This window comes from Lissotriton helveticus, chromosome 6 (assembly GCF_964261635.1).
Source record: "Lissotriton helveticus chromosome 6, aLisHel1.1, whole genome shotgun sequence".
Classification (NCBI taxonomy): Eukaryota; Metazoa; Chordata; class Amphibia; order Caudata; family Salamandridae; genus Lissotriton; species Lissotriton helveticus.
In genome coordinates, this window is record NC_136067.1 from 1,268,948,963 (window position 1) to 1,268,961,088 (window position 12,126).

At 46.4% G+C, this 12,126-nt stretch overlaps 1 protein-coding gene across 1 annotated transcript in view; it reads right to left on the minus strand.

Annotated features, from left to right (window-relative positions):
- Positions 1-12,126, minus strand: part of PEX3 (peroxisomal biogenesis factor 3) — a 490,463-nt gene that overhangs the window by 146,534 nt on the left and 331,803 nt on the right. Inside the window, exons 6-7 of the mRNA XM_078648999.1 lie at positions 3,657-3,723; positions 3,501-3,555 (exon numbers count right to left, since the gene is read on the minus strand). Of these exons, the coding sequence (XP_078505125.1) occupies positions 3,501-3,555; positions 3,657-3,723 (122 nt within the window). The remainder of the gene's footprint in view (positions 1-3,500; positions 3,556-3,656; positions 3,724-12,126) is intronic.

Consider the following 12,126-nt stretch of genomic DNA (forward strand, 5'->3'; position numbering starts at 1 on the left):
CACGGACCACAGCACAGAACTGGCGGAAGAACTTCTTTCCGAACTGATCCAGTTTCTTGGATTCCCTATCTGGTGGTGCGGAAGGGAAGGGAGTCGGGGAAGCAGAGGCTTGGACAACCAAGCTCTCAGGGGTGGGGTGTTGGGAGAGGAAAATAGAGTCACCTAGAGCCGGGCAATGGCGTCGGGCCACATTCCTATCCACCGGAGCCCCTGTGGTGGGCCTGGACCAAGTGCCCAAAAGAACGTCAGAAAGTGCTTTGTTGAAGGGAAGCAGCGGCTCCGCAGAAGTAGCTGCTGGCTGAAGCACTTCTGTCAGGAGGTTAGTCCTGACAGCCACAGTAGGAAGCACGAGGAGTTGAGCCTCTGCCGCCCTACGCAACACCACAGCATAACTAGCACCCTCCTCCGTAGCCATGGTAGGAGTAGACAGCATGCCAAGGTCTGGTGAGGCATCCAGACCACAGGCTTCCCCCAACTCCTCTGCCCAGTCCTGTTCAGACTCACAATCAGCTGCAAGAGGGTCCTCAGACCCTTCCCAGTCCTCCCCTTCCTTCTCAGGCTGGTGTACAGGCCTAAACTAAGGAGCAGGGACATGGGGATAAAAATACCCGAGCGCCATCGAAACCGGCAATGATCGATGCCGGGCCGAAGCCCCGTCCATTCGGGGCTGAAACCGCAGCCGCCGTCGTCGTCCCGAGGAGCAGGCACGTCAGAAGTGGTGCTGGTGGGGTCGACGTCAGTTGATGTGTGATAAGGTCAACCAGCGTCGACCGAGATCCAGGCCTGGAAACAGAGGGGTCCTGCGGCGCTGAAGCCGGAGCAGACAGCGACACCGGAGCCACCGGCGGTGAAAGGCCAGGATCCCCAGTCGGGACCGCAGGGCCCGAAGGCGCACCAGCGGGACCCGACGGCCCAAAGAGGCGAGCCATGGCCGACAGGAATTCCTATATTTGGGCGGAGTAGCTAACGAACCCGGGAAGGGCGGGTATGCCGGCGGCGACTGCATAGGCTCCGCGGCAACAGCGGGGATGCACCACCCACACTCTCAGCCGCGTCGCGTGACCGGGAGGGTAAGTCGGAGAACGATGACGTTTTTTAGACTTCTTGTGCTTCGCCTTACCTGACCCAGAGTGCGAAGACTTTGATCCCGAAGATCGATGGTGATGACTCCGCGCACAGTCCCTCGACCTCCCACAGGACCGGGACCTCGAATGGCACGGAACGGACTGCCGGGTGCTCCCGCAAAGTTTTCGGCGACATGGGCCGGCAGTAGGGGCACGTCTTGGGGTCGCGCCCCAGGCAGAAAAGACACACTCGCTGCGGGTCCGTCACCGACAACATACTGTGACAGTCATCGCAGGGCGTCCTAACCGTACCAGTAGTCGAAGACTCGATGAAAAAATGGTGACAAAAAGCCTCAAAAAGTCAGTCAAAAATTGACTGGGGGGTTCTGTTCTTTCCAGATCTTTGTTTGCTAGTGCGGAAAAAAAAAGAACTGACGTCAACGGGCGTGGGTGGCGTCTAAGTAGCGCCCGCGACATCATCTCAGCGAGCACGACACTAACGACGGACGAGGAGCCGCATGACGCCACCTACCGACACGCAGGGGTACTGCTGATGAAAACTTTCCGGATCCAGTCTGACGCCTGGAGGTAATTCTAAGGTAAGGAATATATCACTATGTGTTTCTTTCAGATGTATTGTGATAGATTTTGATGTGCTCTTGCATTGGTCTACTGGCCTCCTTTTCCTTGGTCTTGTCGGTGCTCCAGTGTTAGTCAGAACCTTTAGGTATGCCAAATGTATGTTGAAAAAAGATGACAATAATGTGTTTTACGGGGCCTGGAATGACGCTAAGGAAGGAAAAGTTGATCATGGAGGTGAGATTCACCTCAAGTGAGTGGAGAAAATATTTCCTGATAGAAATATGGCTCTGCTGGTAACTGGATGATTTCATTTTTTGGTCCAGACTAAACAACTTCTTTCGTCAAAGGGAGTACAGACTTAACAACTTCTCTTTGGTCAATTGGAGTAAAGCGGAGAAGGGAGCCAAGGTGGGGAGACTAGAGCAAAAAGGGAAGGTGCATTTACATGAGATAAACTTCATGAATTTCAATTCTTAAAACTGGAGGTCCTTGGCAATGATGTTGCATCACTTGATGTGTTTTTAGGGTCCACTCCTGGCCGATTTTGAGGATTCATATTGTTTAGTTTTATACTTTGCTAATGTGCTTGGCGAGGTGCGCCCTTAAGGCTTTCTTAACAGCTTCTGGGCCTCATACATGTGACTCTTAAATGTGTTCCCGGATGAAAAAAGACTGAGGAACATAGAAAGGTAGAGTGTAAAATAAGTATTGCATTTTTGACAACAGAAACATCGTAAAAAAGTTCACTCAGACCCCTAACATCAATGGTAGATGTGCCCATTTCTTTAAAATAAGAACAAGGTCTTTGATAGCCTCTTTGTAGTTTTAAGACCTTAAATTTGTATATTTCTCAGTAAGCCACATCCCAATATACTAGTTTGTTGACATGATCATTGTCTGAGACCGCTAATAATATTAAAAATGTGCTAAGGATTTTTATTTTGTAGCCCAAAACTCAGAAAAATTCAAAAGCAATGGCATTCGTATCAGTTTTCACATGCAATGCATCTGAGGTGGTAATCAAGGTGGTAATCAAGACAAGGTCAGCATATGTCAAAACTTTGGATTTACTGCACAGTATCAATATCATAACCTTGAAGTAACAGAGATAGCGGACAGCCTTGCCGGGTAACAAAACTAATATCAGTGGCTATTGATTTGTACTCTGATAGAGAGCTTGGATCCAGTCGACAAACTGATGGGAAACATAACTAATCTGAGGAAATATTAAGTTGACCAAAGACTATTGTAAAGATGAAAAATAACAAAAGAAAGGATGGGACGAGTGTTGAAATCTCAGGTCAGGTTTACAGGAAACTGGCATTAACTCCATGCGCGCGGCGGGTTTTCCCGCTGTGCGCTGACTTTTTTTAAAAACCCGCGGTTCATGACGAGCTCAGCTCGTCATGAGCGTACGAGAGGCGTAACTCATGACGAGCTGAGCTCGTCATGAGCGTCGAAGGGGTTAAGGTAAATTTTAATCACAATTTTGGCAACTTCGACCTCACCACAAAATCATGGATTTTGGCAATTTCTAGGTAATTGTATTCACTTCTCCAAGTGTGCTTTTTGTCTAACTTAATTTGTCAAAGAAAACACAAAACCTGCCTAACTTAGAATAGCACTGGTCGACATCCACTTATTTTTCAAATAAAAATAAACATGTATCTACAGCATTGCCCACTTACAATGTTCAGGCAGCAGAATTCATGTGGGCATATCATGTGGCCTTGGAGCAAGCGTGTAAAATATGCACCACACAAAGCAACTCATACTGAACAAGTGTTTATCAAGCTTATATCCACATAAAATGCAAATGAGCACATTATCCCATTAAATTTACGTATAGCTTACCTTCCCAAAACCTTCTCCACAGCATGTTTTACCACAGTAATTAGCTCTGTAAGACCTAGAAAAGACAGAAATAGAAGGGATTCACAGTTTCAAGAGCATAATGATTTAGCAGAGCAATAAGTATACATGAAGGGACTAAAGAAATCAGTGGCATACCATCTCCAAGAAGGTGTTGAATGCTTGATAAATACTGCTGCTGGACCTCAGGAGGAGCCAATTGTGTCTGCCAAGGAAGTCAATGAATAGGTTATTCAGCAAAGGAAAATATATTGAACACCATTAGGCCATAAACATTTGGTAATGCCCGAGCAAGGAGAGAAGACACCTTGTAAACCAGCATGAAAACAAAGATGACCAGGGTTACACTTTATTGTTGGGGCCCTGCCTATAAGCAGGCTTTCCCGTGAGGACCCAACAGCAAACAGCGCTTTGAAAATACACAAAAATGATTTGGTGATGCAACTAGTCGGGTCACATAGAACCTCCACCAACTTACTTTATTTTAACAAAAAATAATTTTAACAAAAACATCAAGTTGAAGAAACCACATTGCAACTCGTAAAGTATCCTTTCTATTTATTACAAAAACAGTGAAGTACCCATTCAGCACTGCATGTCAAGACTCTTGGTTTAATAAGTTTCAATACCTGACCTAGTGGCAGGAGCATGCACTTTTTTTTTTACTTAGTAATACACAGGAGCCTATAGTACTATATATTTTGTGGGCATTGACTTGACTCTAAATCTTTCACATGTATAACTTGTGCAAGTTGATTACCAAGTGTCAGAACCTCTTTCATAGGACAACTGGGCACGCAGGGGCTACTGGGCCTAACTGTGGTGGCTGAGCCCTTTTACTCTTGAAGTCCCGCGGCCTGACTTACTAGATACCGCTCACCTGGGCAAGGTACCGGTTCTGCACTTGACTCTCAGTGGTAGCTGTGGTCGACATGTCAAGGCTCCGTGGAGGAAAGGGGGGGGGGGTTAGAGATACAGACCAGTGAACACAACTCATTACTCAAAATGCAAACAGTATGAACAATAAATCAATGTCCAATCACATACTTTTATAAGAAAGAGCAGTCTTTTATTTCTAACTCTAAACAGGCAAAGAATTGCAACATTCAAATGCAACAACACAATCTCTCGTGAAGTCAGGGCTCTAGTCACTGTCAGGCGAATCTCTGTTGCACCCTTCTTCATGTAACATGTTCGTGGTTGCATCAGGGAAAGCAAACTATTAGGTCGTACTAAAGCTGTATCCCTTTTGACCCTTTAGGAACTGATTCAAATCAAGCCAAATAAATCTTTATTTGGATAAAAATATCCAGAAAATAATTACACAGATAAAAGTTACAAAAGATCTTCATAAAAATTCTATTTAAAATCCATAAAAGAGATAATATGACGTGGACAGCTACATGTACAGGCGCAGGACACCAAATACCAGGCTAGGCGTCAAACTCAATGGTCGTCAAGTTTAAAGGTATTATCAAAAACATCAGATGAGGGATAATTAATGGACTATTCATATCTTAAAATGTCCAGGTATAGCAGCGGTTTCCTTCTTTGAATAGCATAAGAAACAGACAGAAACGCAATAGCACAGATTAACATTAAGAATACAGTTTAAATTAAAAGCATCTTCATAATAAATATATTTTTCTTTTAAAAACAATGGCCGCAGTATTTGTTTCCTCAGATCCCTATACAAGTTACAAAAAAGTAAAAAAATGCAATGTAGTCTGGTTGGACTTAACATCACATGGGCATTTGGGTAACTTCTGGGAACAAAAACCAATATCGGGGAAAGCAACCGAAAAGTGCAATGTGCCTATTCGTAGCCTTGTTAACACATATATCCTTTTCAAGCAATAGGAACTGAGTCAAATGTGTCTATGGTGCTGCAGCACAGTTAGCAACAAATTGCCCCAGGGCCCAACTAGCCCAGTTCCTGTCTTACCTGCTCTTGCGATACAAAAGGGGATGATGGACGGAGCGTTTGAACAAATCAAACACTCACTCCCAGTCAACTGATCTGGGTTTAATCCATCACCATTCTTTAGTTCACTCAGCCACCCCAGTTCAGACATGGCTATATGCAAATCAGTCTGACCCTGTGCCTTATGGGAACAGTCCAGCCCGAACTGCCAAGCCATGTCTTCCCTGGACCGGAAACAAGCATCCTGGGACCGGTTTCGGATTCATAATCCTCATCAGCCAGGCTATCTTGAATCCAGTGGCCAAGTGAACAAGGGACTCACGTCTGAGTATACCCTGCCACACTTATGGCGGCCAAAAGCGATACAAAAGGGGATGATGGACGGAGCGTTTGAACAAATCAAACACTCACTCCCAGTCAACTGATCTGGGTTTAATCCATCACCGTTCTTTAGCCCACTCTGCCACCCCAGTTCAGACATGGCCATATGCAAATCAGCCTGATCCCCTTTTGTATCGCTTTGTTCGCCCTAAGTGTGGCAGGGTATACTCAGACGTGAGTCCCTTGTTCACTTGGCCACTGGATTCAAGATAGCCTGGCTGATGAGGATTATGAATCCGAAACCGGTCCCAGGATGCTTGTTTCCGGTCCAGGGAAGACATGGCTTGGCAGTTCGGGCTGGACTGTTCCCATAAGGCACAGGGTCAGACTGATTTGCATATAGCCATGTCTGAACTGGGGTGGCAGAGTGGGCTAAAGAACGGTGATGGATTAAACCCAGATCTTTTGACTGGGTGTGAGTGTTTGATTGGTTCAGATGCTCCGTCCATCACCACCACCCCCTTTTTTACCTGCTCTTGCAGCATAGAAGAGTTCAGCGGCACAGTGGGCACCTGCAAACGCACACCTGCGAGTTCGGCTCAGTTCGGAGAGGTCTAGCTACTGCCAGCCCATGCAACTGACCCTTCTCTCTCTCCTGAGCGGTGATGCAAGAGGGCTCCCAGATGTCAGAGCACCTTACTGCTCGTGAAGAGGCGGTGAGTTGACTTTGCTCAATTGGGGCAAAGGAATCCTTTCTTCAGCTCCGACTGGAGCCAGCGAGGGTGCGACTTGGTCCACAGTGTCTCCAGCAGTCCTCAGTGGTGAGTCAGGGCCAGTTCCGTCGCAGTGCAGGCCCAACCCACAGTTCGTAGCCTCAGTCTCTCCTTCAGCTGGTGGCCCAAATCCTTTGGCAACGTTGATACCCACAGCCCCTGTTAGTATACAAGGTTGCAGTGGTATAGGGTTATTCAGGCACACACCCTCCCAACACACACGCCCCAGCCCAGAAAGTCATAAGTCTGGACCCTCCTTAAAGAGGTAACTTTAAAGTTGGCCCCCTCTAGCATAAGGGGTCACTGCAGTCCAGCTGTACGATGGTACCAAGATCCGTATGGCGCTCAATACATGGCTCAGTCTATTTCGACCCGCTCCTGGCTTACGGGGGTTGCCAAACACAATCTTGCACATGGGCAGTGGCCCACTTGGTGCTCAGCCGAATCTTCACACATCGCATAGGAAGTCCTCACCATAGGGCTCTACACTGGACCTTGCCCCCTCCAACGCTCCCCTCTTACTCACAGGTCACACTTGTCTTGGCAAGCAGGCAGGTGCTGGTGCTTCAGGTTACAGGGCAGGTGGTCTTGGGTCATTGGGTGATGACCCCTCACCTGGCAGGGCGACTAGCAGGCCTTGGTCCTCAGTCCTGGTCACAGACTGAAGTGTTGCAGATCTTTCCCTTCTCATACAGCCCGTCTGGCTACTTGGCAGTTGACCAATTTTTGGGGTCTCAACCTCCCCTTCTTATAGTCCTTTACCAGACACCAAATGAGAGTTAGGGTCTTTGAAGTTTTATGTTGCAGTTCTGCTTCTTTTGAAGTGGGCACTTTTTCTTTTTATCTTCCTTCATGAAAGAGGTATGCCACAACTGGAACCACTCCGAAGCGGACTGTGCCCAACACAATTCATGGGAGTGACCATTGTTCACACCTGGATGTTAGTCCAAGTGATATGGGCCTCAATAGGTTAATCCCAGACCCTCGGCCCTAATCTTTATAATTCTCTTATCAGTTTCATCTCCCTTCCTTAGATGTGTCCAGACCCCTTCCTTGTGATCCATCACTGGACCAAAGAGCAGTCTTTTGAAATGTTAAGAAAGTCTCTTCATTTTCCCCCAAGTGTGTCCCCACCAGCTCACAGGAACGCAGCAATACACAAATCTGTCTGACAACAAACCTCTCCTCCTCATGTCTTTAACAGGCAAGATAGGGCTTCCCAAAATTGATCCCAGGTTCCTCCATACTATGTACCATTGCAGGCACACTCACTCATTGTACTTTCACAGCACACTTTCAGTCCAGCACTGTTCCTCCATGTATTGAACTTGTGCATCCAGCACACACACTGCAAGCACGGTTAATCAGTGAAGCTTTTCTATATATTTAACAAGGACGTGCCCTTTATAAACACACACACACTGCCAGCACACACACTCACTGTGTGCGTGCGTGCTACACAACACTTCACCCTTCATATTATACTCCACACAAGCACACATACACTCAGCACTTTTATCCACACCAGCACTGCACAGCACTACATCTCTCATGTTATGTATTCATCTTGCATACATGCACTAAGTACATGTACTAACCACACATGCACTGCACAGTACTGTTCTATCTGTGTACTGCACACTGCCCAGGCAAATATACAACTAATGTAGAGATGCTAATCATGCGGTGTGCAGCATTCCGCAACTTACCTGATAGAGGCCAAGGGTGTGTAAAACACACAGCGGCTGAACATTTAAAATGGTGAATCCTGGAGGCCTCACTCCAGTGATACAGGGTAAAAAGGTCCTGTCCACTACTACGGATTACTACACAGTATGCTGCCACCACCTCACTCGTGCTGCTTAACTCCTGTGGAAGGCTGTAGCCTCCACCACTAAGAGGGTAGCACTTTGGCCACCCCTCCTGGTCCAACAAGAATGCAATCTGTTGGAGAGGCCTATGTCATGGTGCAAACGCATGATCCCTGTTCGCCTAAGACAATAAAAAACAGCATTCGGTAACCTGACAACTATACAGTGAGCACTCCGGGCAGGGGTATGTCTTTTACCATGCAGAGGACCTTTCCGTACCACCACCATGGAGATGACAGGGAGGACAATACGGCAGAAGCAATCTAGTCTTCAAGTGAACAACTTAGAATGCTGACAGACCTCATGTTAAATGCCTATACAGACACAATAAATATAGCCACTGTGGTGACTCTTGCATCATAATACTAAATCCACGTACCCCTGCACTCAGGGCAGGGGTATATATTTTACCATGCAGAGGACGTTTCCGTACCACCACCATGGAGATGACAGGGAGGACAATACGGCAGAAGCAGTCTTCAAGTGAATGCGGACAGACCTCATGTTAAATGCCTATACGGACACAATAATATAGCCACTGTGGTGACTCTTGCATCAGAATACTAAATCCACTTTTCTGCACACAATAGATGACTTGGCTGCAGACAGAGTGCAGATACATCTCTTTTATAGCAAATCATTACAAATTAAAATGAAGGTTAAAATGAGGTGCAACTATAGGGTGCACCACCTCATGCACCTGCCAGCTCAAAAACCTGTCTTTTTACTTGAGTCTACTCTTAATGAAGAAAGAAACTTGGAAGGTAGGCAAATTTGTCTGTAGGAGGAACCCTGGTACAAGTCTCTACATTGAGTAGCTTCTATCATACAAATACATCTAGTCAGCTTTTCTCCAAAGTCATGAAGCGATGGAAAAGCATGTGACTTTGAGTTAAGACACATCCTTTTCAATAGGAGCAGACCAAATCAATTTCTTAAAGAGGAGGCTTACTAAACAAGACATGAACATAAGAGCTCACATCGGTACCTGCAGAAAATTGACCTGGTGCTTGCTGTGCAGATGACCTCTAAGGGATCATGTCAGTACAAAGTGGAAAGTCTTTTTTGGCTCTCACTGGGTATGCATGAAAGCCACTGCCTCTGAAAGGCACTGTTCATGGACCACTTGAAAAGAGAGAAGCACTTTTATTGCAAAGCATAACGTAACACTACACAAACTAAGGCCAGTCAGGCACAGGGTTATAGTACATGCCCTAGAGGATTATATTCACATAGAATAAGACTATGCGAGAATGTGGCATATGTCCAAGCAGCTTTCTTTGTTCTATAACTCTTAGGTCAGATCAATTGAGTCCCATTATTAAAAATATCTCCCTGGGATTCAATGCATGAAACAGAAACATACCCATTCGATTTAACAATAGAGGCACAGCTAATATTTGAATTATTTTGGATGTTTTAACTGAAAAAATGCATAATCACGAATCTTGGAATGCGAGACTCGCAGACAGCAGCAGCGCAAGGGGTCCTACTCGTGGTTTACAACAGAGGCACAGACGAGAAACCCCACCGCATTTTTCCAGTGTTGGTCAAGTAATGCATCACAGGCGCTAGTGGTCCTACTGCTCAAATAACAAGGAGCTCCTCCACCGCTGGCTGTCACAGGTTCTTAGACCAAGGTGTAAGCTCCCAACAGAGTCAGCATAAGTCAATCTGGTGCTGCCAGCAATGTCACAGACATCCTGATAGTCACACTCTCGGGCTTTTGGCTGTGAAGGCGTACAATGCTTAGTCAAGAAACCTTGGGAATGGGGGGTGCTGGGAAACCCACTCGTTGACTCAAGTCAGTGCTCGTCATACTATTTGTGGTCTTCTCGGCCGTCTGACACACTTGGCAAAGCATCCAGGCTGCTTCACCTCGTGAAGTCATCTCACTGCAGGGTCAGGCACTCCTTACACTCTCTCAGACTAGAGAGCGTGCTTTGTGTGGCCCAACAGATCTCAGAGCCAGACCCTGGATCTATGGGTCAGTTACAAGGCCTAGGCCTGTAGCGTACACATAAGATTATCATGTGTGCTGCCCAAAAATATCCAGAAACCAGATAACCTACAGTTGGAGTCACTCACGGAAGGGGTGCATGCCACTACTATCATGCACGGGGCACTCAAGTTCCAACAAATACTGGGTTTTGGCACAGAATTTTCTGGATGCCTCCAGAAACTCCAAGGTTTCTTCTGAGAACACTAGATGGTTACAGGTCAACTACTAATGAGCAGTGAATTTGAGTTACAGGTGTGGTCTAGTGTGGGCTAGCAGAACCACTGTGCATCCTGGGTTCTTCCTGATTTTTGGGGAGAATCATTGGAATCTGGGAGGAGGTCAACAGTCTTTTAGAAACAACCCAATCTATTGCACTGGGCCTGTACCACAAGGAAACAAGTCACTGCCTATGCACAAGTGGAATGCCTTGCAATTATTGTACTGGTGAATCGTCAAAGTGTCTAAAATAATTTGAAGACGCAATAGAGGGCTTCTTTATTTCATAACAAATGCTTGTATTTTCAATTCTCACAATGGAGAAGATGCACAGGAACATGCCTGGTTGCAGAGCCCACCTCAGAGGCAAACAGACAGTTATAAAGTTTTGACTATACATTTTTTGCACCTGCAGTCCTTATCTACTTGATTAATGTAAAAAAACAAACCTCAATAATAAAAGTGAGGAAAATATGAACTTGTGTTTTTTGCTCTACTCTACAGACAACTTTTGCTGCTTGTGTCAAAAGGACTTTTGTGGACAATACCAAAATCAACAGTGTGCTTTGGGTTAGCCCGGTGCTCATCATTGTTTATAGTATGTTATACTTTATTTGTAGAGTGCTTATATGAGGATGCTTCTTGGTGCTTTAGGAAGACACAACCTTAACACCTACCTTGTGAAAAAGGTGGAAAGATAGTTATTTATTTAAAAGCTAGTTTTAAAGGGGTGGAGCTTGACTGCTAACAGTGATGGCCGCCTGACTCCAGAGCTCCTCGTGACTGTCATCTGCCGGAGAGCCTACTGCAATCTTCCAGGGGGAATCTGACCCATGTGGCCTGCCGGACATGCCCCACATTCCCCGGCACTGGGCCTGATGATATTAATGTCTGAGCTGGGCCCTGGAGGCCACGAAGATGACAGATTCTGCGAGGCGTGGCCTATTGATGGTGCTTGCGAATGGGGAGGAGACCACGACAGCGCCTTGTACGATTGGAGGACTGCTCTCTCCCCACAACGGAGAGACACTACTGGCGCACCCCTGTTACTTGGGGGCGGGGGGGCTAAATGTAGCTCTGGATCTTGTCCTTGAATGTACCGGCCCAGTTAAAAGGTCATATCCGCTGCTCCTTACAGTAAGGCTCCCAGGGAAGACGGCTTCCCCGTGAAACACTAATCTACACTAATGATAGGGCAACCACAAAGAGAATGAATATCTGGACATGGAATATCAACGGCCTGGGGAACAAAATTAAACGCACGTTAGTGCTTCAACATGTGCAAAGACACTCTCCGTTCTAGCACTTCTACAAGAAACGCACCTCCGGGGTAATCACTAAATGGACTTAGATAGATTTGTTTACAAGTTACTGGGCCACGCAGGCTACTCCACAGACTCGAAGGGCACGGATATACTAGTAAAAAAAACATTGCCTTTCACCCCACTTCACACGTGGCACAATAACTAGGGCTATGTGGCCATTTGAGGAACTAGGGAAG